The sequence below is a fragment of the Ctenopharyngodon idella genome, chromosome 21 (assembly GCF_019924925.1).
Source record: "Ctenopharyngodon idella isolate HZGC_01 chromosome 21, HZGC01, whole genome shotgun sequence".
NCBI lineage: Eukaryota > Metazoa > Chordata > Actinopteri > Cypriniformes > Xenocyprididae > Ctenopharyngodon > Ctenopharyngodon idella.
This window is the reverse complement of record NC_067240.1, coordinates 21,308,517-21,328,850: the sequence shown is the minus strand read 5'-3', so window position 1 is coordinate 21,328,850 and position 20,334 is coordinate 21,308,517. Positions and strand designations below refer to the sequence as shown.

At 39.4% G+C, this 20,334-nt stretch overlaps 2 protein-coding genes across 3 annotated transcripts in view; both read left to right on the top strand.

The window, feature by feature from the left end:
• Positions 1–5,571, top strand: part of zgc:162239 (uncharacterized protein LOC558037 homolog) — a 16,613-nt gene extending 11,042 nt beyond the window's left edge. Inside the window, exons 9-11 of the mRNA XM_051877017.1 lie at positions 4,626–4,722; positions 5,026–5,165; positions 5,279–5,571. Coding sequence (XP_051732977.1) covers positions 4,626–4,722; positions 5,026–5,165; positions 5,279–5,290 — 249 coding nt within the window. The 3' untranslated portion in view covers positions 5,291–5,571. The remainder of the gene's footprint in view (positions 1–4,625; positions 4,723–5,025; positions 5,166–5,278) is intronic.
• The window catches only part of septin4a (septin 4a), a 20,333-nt gene continuing 5,335 nt past the window's right edge, over positions 5,337–20,334 (top strand). The window contains exons 1-7 of one of the 2 annotated variants that reach the window (XM_051877015.1): positions 5,337–6,613; positions 8,646–8,960; positions 9,101–9,197; positions 9,282–9,368; positions 15,956–16,079; positions 16,260–16,394; positions 18,402–18,519. In XM_051877015.1, the coding sequence (XP_051732975.1) occupies positions 6,593–6,613; positions 8,646–8,960; positions 9,101–9,197; positions 9,282–9,368; positions 15,956–16,079; positions 16,260–16,394; positions 18,402–18,519 (897 nt within the window). In that variant the 5' untranslated portion in view covers positions 5,337–6,592. Of the gene's footprint in view, positions 7,306–8,645; positions 8,961–9,100; positions 9,198–9,281; positions 9,369–15,955; positions 16,080–16,259; positions 16,395–18,401; positions 18,520–20,334 lie in introns of both variants that reach the window. The other variant, XM_051877016.1, reaches the window with a different exon arrangement.

Here is a 20,334-nt window from a genome sequence, read left to right as displayed (position 1 = left end):
TCCTCAAGGAGGCCCTGAGGGCCTACCCGTCACACGTGGCGTCAGCTAGCGGCCACTAAAGTTCTAGGAGCAAAAATAGAACCAAGTAAACAACAAGGTAACTACTTAGCTCTACTAGAGCTAAAGGAGACCAAGCTCAAGGAAGTAAATGCATAAAACCACACAAATAGCTGGTTTTAACACAAGAACTTACCCTGAGAGGCAAGCCACTCAGAAAAAGTACTCAGTAAAGCACCTTTTACTCTCTAAGCGAGAGGACTACAAAGCCGAGCTCCAACATGATACATAGGAGGCCTAAAAAGGCCTACGACTCATAAACACGTGGCGACAGCTAGTGGCGATCAAGACCCATCCATGGTGATGAGTCAAATAGAAACCAACGCAAACTGAGCCAACATGCAAACTAAACATATGGCACCAGCCAAAGGTAACTTAGTGACTAAACCAGCCAGCAGGCCAAGTACTCGTAAACAACCAACACTTGGAAGAGTACACACACACAACACTTAAGAGAGGCCTGACCTAGGGCCTACTCTTACAGAGGTGGGCGTGGTCAATGGCGGTGTAAGTCAGAAAAAATTAAGACTCAACCATGGAATGAGTGCAACATAACCAACTCAGCCGTGCCAACATGAGGATTAAAAAGGAGACCTGAAAGGGCCTACTACTTTTAACACCATGTGGCGCCAGCCAGTGGTCATAATAGGGACCAAGCTCAAAGGGGACCAGCTCTAGACCCAACAAACTAGTTGTGGGTAACTAGCTACACAACCTGAGCTAAGCCTACACATTCCAACAGGCAAATGTACATGGTACAAATAACATATGCTACCATGGTTTAAGGGAGGCCCACAAGGCCTACTACCTCAAACGACATGCGCATAAGCCTGAGGCAGTGCTAAGATATGTGAGCAAACTCATGATCGTAAACCAACAGCGCCCAAGACAAGCTGTACTTGGAAGAGAGGCTACTAACAAAAGAGCCAACAATCTAACAGTAAATGTAAAACAGTTGCTGTGGTCAGGATCAACCGGGAGTGAACAAAGACCATATCTATTCTAAGCAGAATAAGACTGTCTACACTCAACCTGAGTGTGCAATCCAACAGGTGATGCACTCAGTGAAGCACAAACCCTAACCGGGGAGTACAAACAACACCACGCACTTAGAGGCTAACCCAAGCCTACAATCCAGAGACAGGTGATAACCTGTGGCAGCACTAAAGTAAGCTCACATAATCAAAGATATGTAGGGCTGCGGCTTAGAACCCAAAGCAAAAAACATGCTTTGTAATACATGCCATCCAACAGGATAAATGTTTCACAGCCTTTAACAACAGAACTAAGATCTGTGATGAACCCTTAAGAACGAGAGCTAAAATCATTTAGCATCGTACATTCAACTTGAATAATATCAAGGGGCTCATGCGGAAACATAAGCATGACAGGTTCTGAAAGTGGGGCCTAGCAACACTGCATAACTACCACCTGGGGGAACAAACCAGGAAGGCTAACAACAGCCTTAGCTGTTAACCCTAGCCATAGCACCTACATATATTGAAGGGGAAAGGGCATATGGCCAACATCTCCCTCGGGAGGCAGCCAGAACTAGGAATTATACACCCTGAAAAAAAGGGGATAACAAAATAAGGGTGATGTAACAAACAAACACCTAACCTAACCTAGCTCTAGCCTAACTACAAGCTAAGGCCTAGCAGGCTTGGGCTTCACTTTGCAACCTTCAAACATGAAGGGAAAAATGAAGCACTACAAACCAACAGAGTCAGGTGGCCGAAACAGGCCGACCTGCATACAAATAACTGAAATAATGAGTGCAAACTCAAACAAGACTATAATTGTAATGAAGGGTCGACAGAGTGGGGATCCATTTGCAGCTTTTATTAAGATAATCACCAAGGCAGACAGGGGCAAGGGCAAAGACATAAACAGGGACAGGCAATGGTCGAGGCAGGCGGCAGACAAACACAGTCCAGTACACAAGCACAGATCAGGGCAGGCGGCAGAGAATCACAGGGAATAAACAGTCCAACGGCAACAGAGAAACAGTCCACAAGAAAACGCTCAGTAATGATCACCGGGGCAAATCAAGACTTCGCAATGAGTGTGTGTGTGTGACTTAAATAGTGTGAGAGTGATGAGGTGCAGGTGTGTGCGCAATCAGTCCCAGGAATGAGGGCCTATGGGAAACGTAGTCCGAATGGAAACCAGTCAATATTCAGGTGACGGCTCCCTCCGGTGGTGCGGAAGAGGAGGGGCGGGAGCCACATTCGTGACAATAATATAGCTGAAAAGCTGCACTTAACACAGGGGGCTAAACCTAGCGGCCAACAACAAGGCCTGCAAGAAACTAGCCAGCCTAGTGATTCAGTTATTTTGCCCAAAATAACCCCTTCAAATTTACTGGCTATATGCTCAGGAAAACTATACAGGAAAATAAGGTCTAAACTTTTAAAATATAAAAATTAGACCCATCTTACCTCCTGTGGCTCGTAGAACGAAGATTTCCTTTCTTAGTATGAAGAAGGATAAAATCCAAAGTTCTTTTAAGCCTAAAAGTACCTTTCACTATCAAGCCAGAAGGCGGGCCTTCAGAAAAATATTCATCATGGGCCCAACCGTCAGCCTGACTGTCAAAAGCCTGAGCACATAGCTTTTTTTTTACGTCTGAAATGCTCCCGGGAGGTAGAGGAAGAAGAAAGAGTGAGGGCAAACAAAATAAATGCCCCGCGAGAGAGAGGAGATCGATCAGCGGTACTGCTGGTGCCTATGATCGATCACCTCCCTCAGGTCCTGCTTCTTCCTCCTAGCATCCCGCCGTCTCTGCGACTTACTCGACTCGAGACGGGCCCGGACCTCCCGGCTGTTTGGGCCCAGAGCTGGATCTGAGCGGGATACAAGATCTAAATGCTGCAGAGCGCGCCCTCGCCTCCCTGAACTTTTCAACCACCGCCTCGACGGAGGTACCGAAAAGCTCAGTAGGCGATATATTGTTCTTCTCTTTCTCCCCGATGTCCGCACAGTTCAACCACAGATGTCGCTCTGTGGCCACCATGGCCGCCATCGACCTGCCGATCGAGGTGGCCGTCTGCTTGGTGGCCCTCAGAGCAAGATCCGTGGTGCGGCGCAGCTCTGCCACCGCATCAGGGGACAGACCCTGCCCCTGGTCCAGATCCTTAAGCAGGTCAGCCTGGTAGGCTTGTAACACTGCCATCGTGTGCAATGCCACACCAGCCTGACCCGCAGCGGTGTAAGCCCTGCCATTCAAACGTGATGTCATTTCTGCGTGATGTCAAACGTGATGTCATTCTGCCGCGAACAGGCTCCTTCCTAACGCGCTCCCGAGGCAGCTGCAGCCTGCCGAAGGTGCGCTCCATAACCTCCAATAACTACATATACGCTGGGCAGGGCAGCCTGGAGGGAGCCGCGGGCTCGCCCGCTTCTCCCTCCTCGGCCATCTCCTGCTCTCTGGGGCTTGCAGCCAGAAGAGCACTCGCTCCTGGATCCGAAGACGTCAAAGATAAGACGTCATCGTCATCCAGGAGCGCGTCCTCGCCAGCCGCTTCGGTTTGAGAAAGGTTAACGCCCTTCTCAAATTTCTCAGCGAACTCCACCTGTGAGCCCCATGATTTCAGCCGCCGCTCAGCCTCAGCACAAGCAGGGCCGGAATCACCGGGCAAAGGTGCCGACGCCTCTTCCCTCGAGAAGAGGGCCAGACGAGAACGGAGCGTCCTCATAGGAAGACGCTCACAATTAACGCAGACAGCACCCTCGAGCACTGTCTGCGCATGCTCCTCGGCCAAACAAAAAACGCAAAGGTCGTGTGAGTCCTCCGGTGTTAGAAACCTGGGACAAGGATCAGCACACTTCCTGAAACGTTTGTCAGTCATGATGCAGAGTAATTCCTTACCGGAGATGAGATCAATGGCAAAGACAAGACAGTCCCGAAAGACGAGAAGATGTTGACTGCTTCCTCGGGCGCCCCCTTTATACTTCTGGGTTCGCGCCATGATTACGTCATAGGCTGTCGCCGGCCAATAGGATTGGAGTGGTGTGATTCTTTGGCATTTCGGACACCTGTCACGAGTGACGGTTCCCCATAGCGGTAAACGCAGAGTTGAGTTCCCTTTCGAAAGGGAACTAAAACATTAATGTAATTTCTATTGAAACTTGTATGCCATGTATTTAAATATATTTTTTAATTACACATTTGTAATGATGAAGTTGCAATTTACTACATTTAAAATATATTATCTTTAAATGTAATACCAAATAATACACTAGAGTTAAAATTATAATCAAGTACTTTAAGTGTTCTTTAATATGTTAGTCAACACATCAATATACGTGTACATCTTTAAAGTACAACAAAAGATGCTTAAAAAATGATTTAAACTTTTTATTTGACATTTATTACAAAGTGCACTTTTATATTAATATTACATTATCTGCAAGTACAGTTTTTTAAAATATATACTTTTAAGATTTGACATTCAGTATAATTATAGGTAAGTTTTTCACAAGGGTTCAGCTTGTTGGCTTTTTGTTGTTTTTTATTACCCTTTTGGTGACTGACAGCTCTACAATGTTTCCATGTCCTCTCATAGAGAAGTATACCCTTTGCTGTTATTGGGAGTAATACATTAGTAGAGAGAGACAGCAGAAGAGTTCGAGCCCGTGTCTATCCATGGGGTATTGTAGAGGGTATGTTTACTCACACCATGAGATGTCATGATGTCATGTCATTATACTTGAGGTAACATTTAAGATAACAGGAATTGATCTTGAAATTATGTCATTGTGTATGTCATTATCATGTTGTTTCCAATGTGTATGATTTCCTTCTGTGAAACACAGGAGAAATTGTAAAGGATTACACTGCTCTTTCCCTTACGAAGAGACCAATTTTTTTATGTTCAAAAATCTTGGAACATAGCAGAGGTTGTATATGGTGGGTGTACTGCATGTAACAGGTCTTTTAAACATCACCATTTTTCTCTCCAACAGTTGAGAATCCATCTCACAGTGATTTTGTTCATCTGAGGAACATGTTGATCCGCACACACATGCAGGACCTGAAACATACGACTCACTATGTGTTGTATGAGAACTATCGAATAAACTGCTTGTGCAAGAACCCGTGCTTGGTAAATTAAAAACAAAACAAAAAAACACAAAGACTTACAACTTATTTATCCTTTATCACTGAGAGAATTTCATGAGCTTGTTAATATAATTTATTTTTTATTTTCACCAATAGGAGAATGTGTAAGGATTTGCCAGCTGGATAACAGAAGAGGACAATATGTGTCTCACTGAAACTACAAGATGGAAGAGAGATCTTTAATTTAAAAAAAAATGCTGTGGGAGAAGGAGTTTTGACTAAATTATATCATAGAGAATGACTGTTTTTATTTTAATAAAACTTTTTTATTATTATTTAATCAGTAATTCTCCTGCTAATGTAATTTACCAGCCAATACATTAATTTTAAAATTAATATTGTACATTTTTTAACACAGAATAAAAACAGAGCAATTACTCTGTCAAATATTTGAGCTCTTTAAATTGCTTTGAGGTGTGTGAAAATTGATGAATATCTGAGGTTAATGAATTGATCTGCGGTAAGGCAAAATAGCCAAAAAAAAAAAAAAAACTCAATTTCTAACCAATGTAACAAAAATATAATCTGCATCTTTTTACTGCTTTTAACTTTAAATTATCATGAGTCAAAAAACAACTATCAGTGGAAAGCAAATGTATTGCCTTGTATTTTATTATTTCGCTCTAAATTAACCTACACAGTATATGGTAGACTAATTCATACATATTTTATAGTAAAATTAAATTGTCATGTTATTAAATGTAACATGTTTCCCTTGCAGCTAATCGAGTTTACTGTAGGCTACATTCTTTTTTATAGCCTATATTAAATAGTTTTTACAGTAGGCTATAGTCTTTAACAGAACCTAGTTTGACAATTTGAAATAAAAAATGATACTCAATCAACCAGAAAGATTATTCCCTTTAAACTGCGGTACATTTACTATTTTTGCATTTGGCTACTGTAAGAAAACATGTCTTTTCATGGTTATAGCAATTAGTTCAGAATACACATTTATTATTTACTACTTAGTCCAGTTGTTTCAGTTTTTAATTGGTATTTATATTTTAAAAGCATTATATTTATTATATTATACCGACAAGCAAACACTATGACGCGAACCAACGCATCTTCACTGGCGTCGGCACCTAGTCGACCAATCAAGCGCGACGCAACTAAAACGCTCCCAGTATACTGCAAGTGAACGCGACGCACAGCTCTCACTGATAGCTTTAAACAGATGGCTGTGCTGGTTTCTGTGTGCTGTACCTTTGCTTTTCTCTGAACATTTGGTGTCAGGAAAGTTGCGTTAACTTAATTGCGGAGATTTTTCTGTACTAATCTCCACAGATAAACTCCACAGATAAACTCCACATTGATTTACTTAGGTAAACATCAACAGCACTGACAAGTGGATGTAAACTCCTAGTAAAATGGAGCACCTGTCGTCGACCACCAACCGGTTCGTAAATGCGATGTACAGACAACGCGGTAAGGGTTTTTTATAAACACTATATATTTTATAATTATGGATTTGCAAATGTAGGTCAAAAACGCATCTGACCGATTTTACATTAATTTGGAAACTTTAATATGGTCTCTTTCTCTCTGTTTACACACTTTCATTGACTCCAGATCCTGAGGTATGAATGCATAACAATTCAACTACTCATTTATGATAGAAATGCAGTTAGAGCTGTAACAAAACAATCAAACTGTGCTTGAATTCACGACCCCCACTTCTCTTGAACCTTGCTGGAGGAGATCAGAGCATTAGTGAGGTATTAATGTGTCTGAACTAATGAACAGTGACAGGCTGGATGCAGCTCACGTTGTTTGCATTAGAGACTGAGGCGCTTTCTGTGCTGAAGCTGTGTTAATGTGTGACGTTCAAACCTGTTGAGCGTACACTGTAAAAGTACACTGATTGTAATTTTAACTGTAAAAGTACAGTTAAAACATGTTAGTTGGTTAACATTAAGTTTCCTTACTACATACGGGGGAAAACGGTAAAATATATCTAATCTAACATTTAATTTCATGTAAATTTACAGTAAAATTGGAGAAAATTGGAGCTTGACAGCCCCAGTCCACATTCACTTTTTTTTTTTTTTTCTATGGAATTAAAAAGCATTCTTTTTTGTGTTTCATGAATAGGTTTAGAACAACATGAAGACGTGAAGGTGAGAGAACTGATTTTTGAGGTGAACAGATGATAAAACAATGTTATGAATGATTAAAGGCCACTTATGATTTTCTCTTATAATGCTTCCAATACACTTAAGTATTATGAAAGTAAATGGGGACTGGATCTGTCAACCTCTAAAATGACCAAATAAATAAATAATTAAAAATGATAAAATAAATAGCACCAAATAAGTTTATCATTCTGCTTCTCACACAGTTTTTGTTGTTGTCATTTATCCATTTGACATTGGTGTGGATATAGATGGTTGATCAGTAGGGGTGTAACGATACCCTCATGTCACAATCTGACACATATCATGATACTGAACTCACGATACGATATTATGGTAAAAAGTTAACAAAAAAATGTACTGTTGATTAAAATGCTACATTTGGTATCACATTGGGGGTGGAAATGAATAGGCTTGGACTTTGTACTGGTAATCCAATGCACAGGACAACGGTGACACCAGAATAAAAATATTCATGATTCTGAAGCTGAAAATACAGAATTATTTTAGACAAATATTCTTGCACTCTGTCACTGACTATGTTACTGAACTATACTCAATACAGATTGTCACTATCTACGATTCATATTGTTGCATTTTTGTATTGCGATTTATATTGTGATGCGATATATTGTTACCCCCTATTAATTAGATGAGAGAAAGAAATGGCCAATAACAATTCATCATACAATTAAATAGGCTACAGAAAATAATACCAATCGCGATTTAGTATGAAAAGATCACAATTCATTATGCAAATATTAGAACAATGACATAATTGTTAATATATTTTAAACATTCAATGGAATATTTTCCAAAGTTAATCTTACATTTCATAGTTCATGACATGAATATCAAAATAGATTGCACTCCTAAAACTGAAGATACAATACTATTTTTAAATGCAGGTTATCATGGTCAGAAAACCTTTGTTGTGCTTGCTCTTTCGGAATACAAACACATAAAAAGTGGTATTTTGCACAGTATCCCGAAGTATCATGTCCACAAATAAAGGCTGGATAGTATGTGCAACACTGAGTTTATTGAAACACAGACAAACAGAAGTGCTAATAAACAATATATTACTACACTTTTACTATGGCTTATGTGCTGAGCATCCATACTGGATTCTGAAGTCAGGGTTGTTGCACATCCCCTGAGTTTCCCTGTTGCACCACTGACTTGAGTGGGCATTCCAGTTAAAAGTTCCTACTGATAACTAGGAATCTCCCAAGAACGAATAGAATGCACCATTAGGTCCAAGCTGATTATTTAAAGTTTATCTAAACTAAAACTATAAAGTTATTTGTGTTCTGCATCTGCAGTTGTCTAGTTTAGCCATAGAAGACTGTGAGGATGCTGAACTGGCCTATACCATGAGAGACCTGCCCCCTAGAGCCGGTCACACTTTCCCTGGACATGAGACGCCCATGATGGACAGGGAGCCCGATGGCAGCACCCACCCTCACACCCCAGGGACACCCACTTTCACACGACCAGTGAGCAGAAGTTTCCTGGGTTCTGAGCCGGAGTTACCCCGCCGTGGCCAGCTCAGCTCCATGAGCTCTCTGGATTCTCCCCTGAGCCCCTCTCGCCCGAAAAGTCCTTGGGGCAGATTTGACCCCTATGACTCCGCTGAGGTAATGTTAATGCTCTGTATGTGGTGTAATGTTGTAATGTCAGGCCATTATATTACTTGCTCTGAACTTGATTTTAAAAATCCAGGTTCACTTATTTTGAAATCAAATCACTGTCTGAGATTTTTTTCTCTTTTTTTTAGGATCAAGATAAGGAGTATGTTGGCTTTGCAACGCTGCCTAACCAAGTGCACAGGAAATCTGTGAAAAAGGGGTTTGCCTTTACTCTTATGGTGGCAGGTGAGGTCATCGGATGTCAAAGACAGACAGCCAAAGTAAAAGTTATATTTGATGTCCTATAAAACTTTCTTTTGATCCTTCCAGGGGAGTCAGGTTTAGGAAAATCTACACTAGTCAACAGTCTCTTCCTCACCGACCTTTACAAAGACAGGAAAATGCTGAATGCCGAAGGTAAGTGTCTGGGTTATTATTGTTAACTAAAACTAAAACCATAAAAACCTTTTCACTACTTGAAATAACATAAACTGAAATACTAATTTATTTAACTGAAACAAAATACAATATAAAAACACTTAAAGGCAGCATTTCTCATTTTCATTTAGTTTAAGTTGAAGTACTAAAATAATAGTCAAACTAAAACTTAATACAAACTAGACATTTAAAAAATAATAAAAATGACAAAAACACAGAACCCTCTACCATGCATATGCACTCGCATATGGGACTAAATTTTCATGCGAGGCGACTAAATGTCTGTCGTTAGCCATTGGCTAATAAATTGTTAGATTTTACTCGCCTGTGTTTGAGTTAGAGGCCAAAGGCTCGTTCACACAGAATGCGTCTTTACATCTAAAAACGTGAGATGCAGCACTCAAAAATGGTTTAAAAAAAAAAGCACAATAATGGAAATAATAGAAATAGGCAAACAGCAGAATAGATACACTATATTGCCAAAAGTTTTGGGACGCCTGCCTTTACGTGCACATGAACTTTAATGACATCCCATTCTTAATCCGTAGGATTTAATATGGAGTTGGCCCACCCTTTGCAACTATAACAGCTTCAACTCTTCTGCGAAGGCTTTCCACAAGGGTTAGGAGTGTGTTTATGGGAATTTTTTACCATTCTTCTAGAAGCATATTTGTGAGGTCAGGCACTGATGTTGGACGAGAAGGCCTGGCTCGCAGTCTCCGCTCTAATTCATCCCAAAGGTGTTCTATTGGGTTGAGGTCAGGACTCTGCACAGGCCAGTCAAGTTACTCCACACCAAACTCACTCATCTTTATGGACCTTGCTTTGTGAGGTCAGGCACTGATGTTGGACGAGAAGGCCTGGCTCGCAGTCTCTGCTCTAATTCATCCCAAAGGTGTTCTATTGGGTTGAGGTCAGGACTCTGTGCAGGCCAGTCAAGTTCCTCCACACCAAACTCACTCATCTTTATGGACATTGCTTTGTGCACTGGTGCGCAGTCATGTTGGAACAGGAAGGGGCCATCCCCAAACTGTTCCCACAAAGTTGGGAGCATGAAATTGTCCAAAATGTCTTGGTATGCTGAAGCATTAAGAGTTCCTTTCACTAGAAATAAGGGGCCAAGCCCAACCCCTTAAAAACAACCCTACACCATAATCCCCCCTCCACCAAACTTTACACTTGGCACAATGCAGTCAGGCAAGTACCATTCTCCTGGCAACCGCCAAACCCAGACTCGTCCATGGGATTGACAGACAGAGAAGCGTGGTTCGTCACTCCAGAGAACACGTCTCCACTGCTCTAGAGTCCAGTGGCGGCGTGCTTTACACCACTGCATTCGATGCTTTGCATTGCACTTGGTTATGCAAGGCTTGGATGCAGCTGCTCGGCCATGGAAACCCATTCCATGAAGCTCTCTATGGACTATTCTTGAGCTAATCTGAAGGCCACACGAAGTTTGGAGGTCTGTAGCTATTGACTCTGCAGAAAGTTGGTGACTTCTGCGCACTGTGCGCCTCCGCATGCGCTGACCCCGCTCTGTAATTTTACGTGGCCTACCACTTCGTGGCTGAGTTGCTGTTGTTCCCAATTGCTTCCACTTTGTTATGATACCACTAACAGTTGACCATGGAATATTTAGTAGTGAGGAAATTTCGCGAATGGACTTGTTGCACAGGTGGCAACCTATCACAGTACCACGCTTGAATTCACTGAGCTCCTGAGAGCAACCCATTCTTTCACAAATGTTTGTAGAAGCAGTCTGCATGCCTAGGTGCTTGATTTTATACACCTGTGGCCATAGAAGTGATTGGAACACCTGAATTCAATGATTTGGAGGGGTGTCCCAATACTTTTGGCAATAGAGTGTAGATGCTATTTTTGACATGGGAAAAAAAGAAAATAATCGCACTGGCTATCCAGACACAGCCACTATGAGCACCTCCTCAGCCATGTAGCTTTTAAATAAAACAGTTGCCATGCCAAATTGCTACTGTAAACAAAATCTCACAATGCTTGCCTCCGGGGTCATCTGATTGGTCTACTGTTGTGAAACTGACATCGAGCGGCGCTTCGTGGAAAAGTTGAAATTCTTTTAACTTGACACGGCGTCTTAAAAACGTGGCGCTCATGTGCGAGGCGCTGCAAAAGACATGGGACACGAGCGTAACGGTCATACATGTCTGTCTAGTGCATGTTTAAATAGAAAAACAATGGAAAAGTAGAGCATTGGAATAGAAAAATGCGTTCTGTGTGAACGGCCTGTAAGTATGAGATTAGCACATCAATTTTGGCTGGGAAATTACCCCCAAAAGATAATTTGAAGTCATTATTGTGTAAAGCATCAAAGAGACATTACAAAAAGTAGCTTCAGAAAGAAATATTTTATTCGATTCAACATAGAATTTTTTACACATGAACTTTTGGACCATGAGGTTGAGTAAATGATGACTGAATTTTCATTTTTGGGTAAACTATACCTTTATTTTTTTTTAATCAATATGGAAATATGAAATAATTTTTAAAAAATAAAATTAGACTCTAAATAAGAAACTAAAACTGCCAGTAGGTGGCAGTAAATGTCTTAAAGGGGACATCGGATGCCAATTTTCCACAAGTTTGTATGATTCTTTAGGGTCTTCATGAAAAGTCTATAACATACTTTGATTAAAATTTCTTCATGGTTGTGTAAAAAAAAAACCCACCCTTTTTACCTTGTCAAAAACAGCTCCGTTCACAGCGATCCGTTCCGGTGAATGTCCCTTTAAATGATAATGAGCTACTGTTCACCCCACCCCTATCTTCCGTGAGCGGGCTGTAAACACTATTTGGCAGGTATTGCATTGAACTCACCATTCTTATGCAGTTATAAATGCTCAAAAACGATTAAAATACATTGGAAAATTACTTGTTAGTGATTAACTAACACCTTTATAAACCTTATTGTAGTGTTACCATGTTATCTTTACATAAAATGTACACAGTTTGTAATAAGACAATCACTTTAATGCATTGTTCATTATAAATGTGCAGTTATGAATTACAGTGAGAAGGTTCTAAATAGAAATTACGACATATATGTTTGTTCGACTGTATTATTTTGATAATGAACAAGCTGCGATGTCACGTTTGCAGTGCTTTGTTGTGTGTGCGTGAGGCGCCGGCACGATCAAACAGCAGTCTTTGCTAGGGACTTGCCTCATCGTCATGGCAACGGTTAGTGGCCTGGTCAGATTACGTCAGAGTTTGTTGTCGTTTGTTGGAAAATCATACCACACTGCTCAGACATTCCCCGACCCAACAAACGCCGGTTAAACAAGTTCAGTCGGGTGAAAACAAACTCCAACCAACGGCAACAGACGCAGACAGGGGTAGGGTATCACACTACTGCGTCTCATTTCGGAGGCTGCGTCCTGATCAAATTCGTCCTGATTCCATTCGTCGTTGAACTTGCTAACTAGCGCATTATTAGGAAAGGCGATTTGCAAAGATTCATAAAAAACATCTATAGCGTTACTCACGTCTTCTGGAGGTACTGATCCATCCTTTAGGAACTTTTTAGCAAAACATAAACTTTTTAGCGCAGACATAAACGCATATAAGGTAGATCCGGGGTGCATTCCCTTCAAAAACAAAATTAATCCACTGCGTCTTCAGCGGCTCAGATGTCGAGAGTAAAGGACGACTGCTATGTTCATTCTTATATCCAATAACAAAACGCCTCAGTTGCTTTGGAGACATTCTTGTCTACACCTGCGCGGCGTCGAAACAATGCAATATTATGTTTACAGCTCACTCAGGGCGGGTCTATGCTAAAACGGCAGTGTCCGTAAACAGTCGTGGGAGGGGCCTGTGCAAATTTACGTTACTTTGCCAAGAATCTGTGAACGGCTTGATCTAACAAAGAGTTTATGATTTGTGGGAATTAAAAAAAAGCATTGGGTGGATTTTTATCATTATAGGGTGGTTGTGTAGACAACACTGCCAACACATATCTATGTCCAAACACCATGTAAAAGTGAATTTTGCATCCGATGTCCCCTTTAATGATTAATGATTTAATATATATATATATATATATATATATATATATATATATATATATATATACAGTATGTAGTTTATCTGACATTACATACAGTTGATTGATGACGAATATGATGGGCAACAACTCACTGCGTGATGAAGCCTATAGAATGCAGTCAGAAAGTCTAAAGTTAAAGATATGGGGGCAAAAAACCCCTGTTTGAGTTTTTGTCTAATATTTAGATCATGTGAGTTAAGCAATATTACACAAGTGCTGTTTTTGTCCCATAGCCTATATAAGGAGTGCAAATGCAATACTGACTTTAGACAACAGTTCCGTAAATAAGAAGCTTGTGTTATTTTAGACACAATCTAAAATGTATATTTTGTTCAATTTTGCCAATGAAAATATAAAGACAAAGCAGAACTGTTCGTCTCCGCACAATGCACAGCAGTGTTTCATTTCTGAATCCGCGTTTTGAACGAAACGAGTGAAACCAATTATATTGAAGCGGCGCTACACAGACCAATCAGTGTATGACATCAAAGTACAGCACTGCTTAAAGTTCAACTTGCCTGAAGTGAACCATTTACTTCACTCCTGAATGAATGAATGAGGGTTGACACAAAATCACAAAAACTTATATTACTTATACTTATATTAAAAATGAAAACAGTACTATTAATATTATATTAACAAAAATTATAGTAGTATATCAATGATACTGAAGTAAGACTGGTAAGAGCAATATTCTTCTGTAAAACCTTTGTTGTTACATGTACTTATAAGCATTATGTTTTTATACTAATTTTTGTTTGTAAAATCTAATCGTTTTTCAAGAATACATTAAAAAAAGCATTTCATAAATACAATGACGTAAATCAAGCATAATTTTAAATTTCTGAATTAAAATTCATTTTGATAAAATATTATACATATTTGAAAAACGTTTGTCAACTAAATCAAAGTCATATGGTGCAACCAATATGGAGGAACAAAAAAAGGTCTATAAGTCTCTTAAAATATCAGATAATTAGACTATAACCCCTTTCACTCAGCTATCCCGGTAAATTAAAAATTACCAAAACAACTTTTCCAGTAAATGCACAAATATGCTGTTCACACAAGCAATGACATTCCGTCTTTTTACTGTTAAGATAACATTCACACATCAGTACCAAAATACAGGTAAACTCTGTGATGTCAATTATCAGAAATGACCTTTAAATTCTGAGCTGTTTTCTGCATCGACCTGAATGAGGAGAAATGATTTAGTTTAATTTTTTTTTTTTTTTTTTTTTTTTTTTTTTTACTTCTGAGTGACAAGTGTAAGGGAATGATTACAACGAACGCGGTTGTAAAAACACGAGACGCACAATAGTTGTAATGAAGGGTCGACAGCGTGAGGATCCATTTGCAGCTTTTATTCAAAACACAGCACAGTGCAAACAAGGGCAAGGCAAAAGCGTAAACAGGGACAGGCAGTGATCGAGGCAGGCGGCAAGGAAACAGGGTCAACAACAGGCAGAGATTAAGGCAAGCAGTATACAGTCCAGTAAACAGGCAAGGATCGAGGCAGGCGGCGGAGATTCACAAAAGAGTAAGCAGTCCAAACAGTCACAGATAAACAGTCCACAGGGAAAACGCTCAGAAATGATCACCTAGGCAAATCAAGACTTCGCAGTGTGTGAGTGAGTGAGTGAGTGAGTGTGTGTGTGAGAGAGAGAGAGAGAGAGAGCGCGAGAGCGTGTGTGTGTGTGTGTGTGTGACTTAAATAGTGTGAGTGTAATGCAGTGCAGGTGCGTGTGCAATCAGTCTCAGGAATGAGGGCCCATGGGTAATGTAGTCCGAATGGGAAATGATCAGAACTCCGGTGACGGCTCCCTCCGGCGGCCGGGAGGAAGAGCCGCGGGAACCGTATTCGTGACAATAGTATTGCAGTTACTATAATACGCTATAACTGCAGAGGAGCAGTGCTTGATGAATGGAAAAGAAGGCAGGGTCTTCAGCTCAAACGGCTCCGACAGAGCTTTATGATTGGCCCAAAGCAAACTTCTTACATCAGCGCATTCGGACCTTGTACGTGCTCATACCAGTATTCTTCATTCTTTGTTCACACACAGCATCATACTGGTAATTTTTGAAAAGGTCCTGTTCACACATGATCTCTTAATGGTAATTTACCAGTAAATACTGTATGTGTGAAAGGGGCTTATGACTAGGCAAGGTTAATTCAGGTTGTAAAATGTCATATGGTATACCCATCAAAACTGTAATAATATTTGATTTGATTTAACATGAAAAATACATTTCAAAACATTTTGAAAAAGATGTGTACACAACAGATGTGTATTCAAGGTGTAAGGAAAATACGTTATTATTTTTACTTGATGGTCACACCACATGACATTTTTAAAGTTGTTTTCTTTTCTTGAAAATGGTATAAACATTTTCAAAACCATATGAAACTAACTTGAATACAACTACATTTTTCCTTCTTTTTAAAAAAAAAAAATATATGTCATTATTGACCCATTTGCAGAGCGGATCTCACAGACAGTGGAGATCACAAAACACACTGTGGCTATAGAGGAGAAAGGAGTTAAGCTGAGACTCACCATCGTGGATACGCCAGGCTTCAGTGATGCTGTCAACAACACAGAGTGGTGGGATTAGTTAATGACACAGGAATCATTTCTCTCAGAATAAATGTTCACTGTGTCATATTGTCTCATATTTACTCATTATAATATTTGTTTTTGTGACTTTGTTGATACGAAGCATATATATCAAATACATTTGCTCATTTTCATTTTTTAATCTCCATTTAATGTTCATTGTAATAGCTGGAGGGCAGTTGTGGACTACATTGACCAGCAGTTTGAGCAATACTTTCGTGACGAAAGCGGCCTCAACCGTAAGAACATTCAGGACAACCGTGTGCACTGCTGCCTCTACTTCATCTCTCCTTTTGGCCACGGGTAACACTCCCTGTCAAAACAAGTGCTTGTTATTCATAAGTAGTGATCGATAGTTTGACCACGAGTGTGAAAGACTTGTTGGCCATGAGAATGAAATACTGTTTTTAAAGAGTGCTCGGTAACACTTTACAATAAGGTTAATTAGTTAAACATTAATTAATGTATTAACTAACATGAACTAACCATGAGCAATACATTTGACACTGTATTTACTAATCTTCGTTAACGTTATTTAATGAAAATACAGTTGTTCATTGTTTGTTCATGTTAGTGCACAGTGCATTAACTAATGTTAACAAGATTTTAATAATGTATTAGTAAATGTTGAAATTAACATTAACTAAGATTAATAAATGCTGTATAAGTGCAGTTCATTATTAGCTCATGTTAACTAATGTAGTTAACTATTGTTAACTAATGAACCTTATTGTAAAATGTTACCGAGTGCTCATGTGCAAATGTGTTTCACACTAGTATAGTATATATTCTCTATTTCTTAGGGGCCGTTTACACGACACAGTTTTCAACTAAAAACTGAAAACTCTTTATGCGTTTTGGGTATTCAAAACTCATAAAACTCTTAATGTGTTTTTTGAAAACGATAATGTTATCATCTGTGTGTAAACTACAAAAAGGCAAATTTTTGAAAACCGTGAAATCATGCACATGCGTATTACGTGTTCAGTCTATAGACGCGTAGTGTTTCTTTACAAAGTGACATCGCCAACTACTGGCCTGGCATGAATAATACAGCATTTTTAATTGTTTTCGCAGATCAGTGTGAACGGAGATCATTTTGACAGAGGTGTCGTCTGTATGCGAAACACGCAAAGGAAAAACTTTTCCATTTTTAGTACATCATTGTCGTGTAAACGTACCCTTATATCCTTCCTTGTTCTAGTTTGTACTATTCTGGACAATGTTTGAAACTTTGTATTGCTAGCACTTTATGTTATTGTATGGAAGCTTGTTTCTGCCATGGAATAAAAAGGGGAAAATGTAATTGTAATCTCACAATTTGAATTTTTTTTTTCGCAAATCCGAATTTATATCTCACAATTCTGATAAAAAGTCGCAATTAACTTTTTTTATTTTTTATTCCGTGCCGGTGTTGTGCCAAATTGTTACCCCCCTCGTTGAAACAGCTACCCGATTGCCTAATCTTAACCCCACCCCCTAATCCTAACTCCACCCCCACACCTAATCTTAAATCTACCTATACAGGGGACTAAGGAGGGGGGTAATAATCTGGCAGGGGTCAGAATTCAGCACAACACCGGAAACAAGCTTCCATATTATTGCATCACTAAGACGTATCGCTTGTTGTATTCCTCATTTGTAAGTCGCTTTGGATAAAAGCATTTGCTAAATAAATAAATGTAACAAATGTAGAACCCCGTGTGACGTAAGAAGGAACCCGCAATTGAAGCAAACATCTGTAAATAGGGCAAAATGTAGAAAAAATAGCAAAGTAGCCTTTAGATGCCGTGTTTGTTATTTACAGCAATAATCTGACATTAATTTAATCTCGAACTGATTAATTAGCAGAAGTTATTACTCCACCACCTGTGTGACATCACTAACGACAGTTCTATACTGTTGAACCAATGTGGTTCAAACGATTGATGTGCGATAAAGTTACTATGCTTTCAGGAAACAGTTGTGACTAGCTAGTTAATTTCTCCAATGATGCATCATACTATAGTAACTAAGTAGTGAGTTACATGACTAAATGGCCAGCAATTAGTTTATTGAGATTATCTGAGAAATGTTTTCTACTGTCATTTTGTATTTATAAAGTGAATTTTCATTGCTGTTTTCCAGATAATGGCATCAGCATCACATGTTGTAGAACCTTTATCAATCAACCACTATTCACAATAATAATTTGGTTTAATAATAATATAAGTCTGGAGTTTTTACTCAAAAACTTAATGACAATGGAATTTTATCCTAGAAATGTACCTCAGGAATCATGGGAGTGACTGTTTTTTCCCTTTGTCACAGTCTCAGACCGATGGATGTGGAGTTTATGAAGACGCTACATGAGAAGGTCAACATAGTTCCTGTGCTTGCCAAAGCAGACAGTCTCACTCCAGCGGAAGTCAGAAAAATTAAAATGAAGGTGTGTATGCGCAGTGTATAAAAATACTGGCAAGTGCGTATTGTTACAACCCTGTCTAGGGTGAGGCCACAACATGAACTGGAAAAGACATCCAAAGATTTTGTACACTATATTTATAGGACCACAAGTGAAAGCACAACTTTAAGCAAAGGCCAAAACAACAACAAAAAAACAAACAAAAAACAAACTCCTAACAGGAAAAACTAAATAGAACCCTACCAAAGAAAAAGAATATAATAAAAGAAATATATACTACCCTACCTCCTTAACGAATAACAAGAGTAAACAGTATTTACAAAAGAAATGGCACCACCCCCGACAGCTTTCAAATGTGGAAAAGATATTTACAATAGTATACAAAAAGCAAAGAGGTTGCACGCAATTCAACAGGCAAGCCAGCAGTGTAACACACAGTTGCAAACACTTTAGCAAAAACACAACAGCAGTTGACCAACAGGAAGTCACAGTTTGAGCAGAGCTCCCTCTTCAGGCACTGCAGATCCTTTTATTGCTCCTTGGTCCTTTTAACACCAATAACATCTGGAGATCACTTTGGTTTGATCTATTCCTGTGAAAGAAAGTGAGGGACAAGAGCGAGAGAGAGAGGACCAGAAAAGCAACACATATACACACACACACACACACACACACACACACAATACGTCTCAGGACGTAACAGATATTATATAACAGACAGTGATTATATATACAGTGCCTTCCATAAGTATTGGGACAGTAAAGACAAAATTGCTCTGTTAGCTGTGTCAAGACAAATATAAATATGATTAATATGAGGCAGAAGTACAGAATGTCACATTTTATTGTTGGCTGTTTCAACACAAAATGTTTTACCATCTAAGACCTACAGCACTTTTAGAGTTTCATCCCTCTGCCTAATGTGAGCATAAGTATTGGGACGGTTTAACTTAAAGCAAATGTAAAAGTGTAAAAGCTAATATGTAGTTGTAAATTCCTTGTAAGCAATCACAGGAGCGAGACTCTTGGTTTCACACTTTGAAATGCTTTTCTAGGCCCTTAATACAGCCATTTTCAACAGTTGCTTGTTTTGGGGAGTTTCTGCCTTTAGTCTCCTCTTCAGATGGTGAAATGCTTGTTAAATAGGATTTAAATCTGGAGACTGTCTCAAAGACCCAAAATTTCTTGATTGAGTTGGCAGTACTAGTGTTTTGGGTCATTGTCCTGTTGCCAATATGAAGCACTTCCCAGTGAGTTGCATTTTCTTGAACACTGGTAGGCAAGATTCTTTTCTACACTTCTAAATTCATTCTTCTGCTGCCATCATTGAATAAGTCATCAATTAAGATGAGTGAGCCTGTTCCAGAGGCAGACATGCATACCCATTACATGACACTACCTCCTCCATGCTTTCCAAATGAGGTTGTATACCTTGGATAATTTGCAGTTTCTTTTTTTCTCCACACTTTTTGCTTTCCCACTTTGATAAGGGTTAATCTTTGTCTCATCTGTCCATAAATCTCTGTACAACTCTAAAACTCTACTGGCTCATTTTTGTGTGTTTTTGCAAATTCAAATTGGCTTTCCTATTTTTGGTACAGATCAGATGTTTGATCTTGCTGTGTAGCCTCTGTAATTCTGTTGAAGTCATTTTGACACGTTATAACCACAAACAAAAATGTATTTTATTGGGATTTTTTGTGATAGACCAACACAAAGTGGCACATAATTGTGAAGTGGAAGGATAATGATAAATGGTGTCCAAAATTTGTATTCAGCCCCCGAATCAATACTTTGTAGAACCACCTTTCGCTGCAATTACAGCTGCAAGTCTTTTGG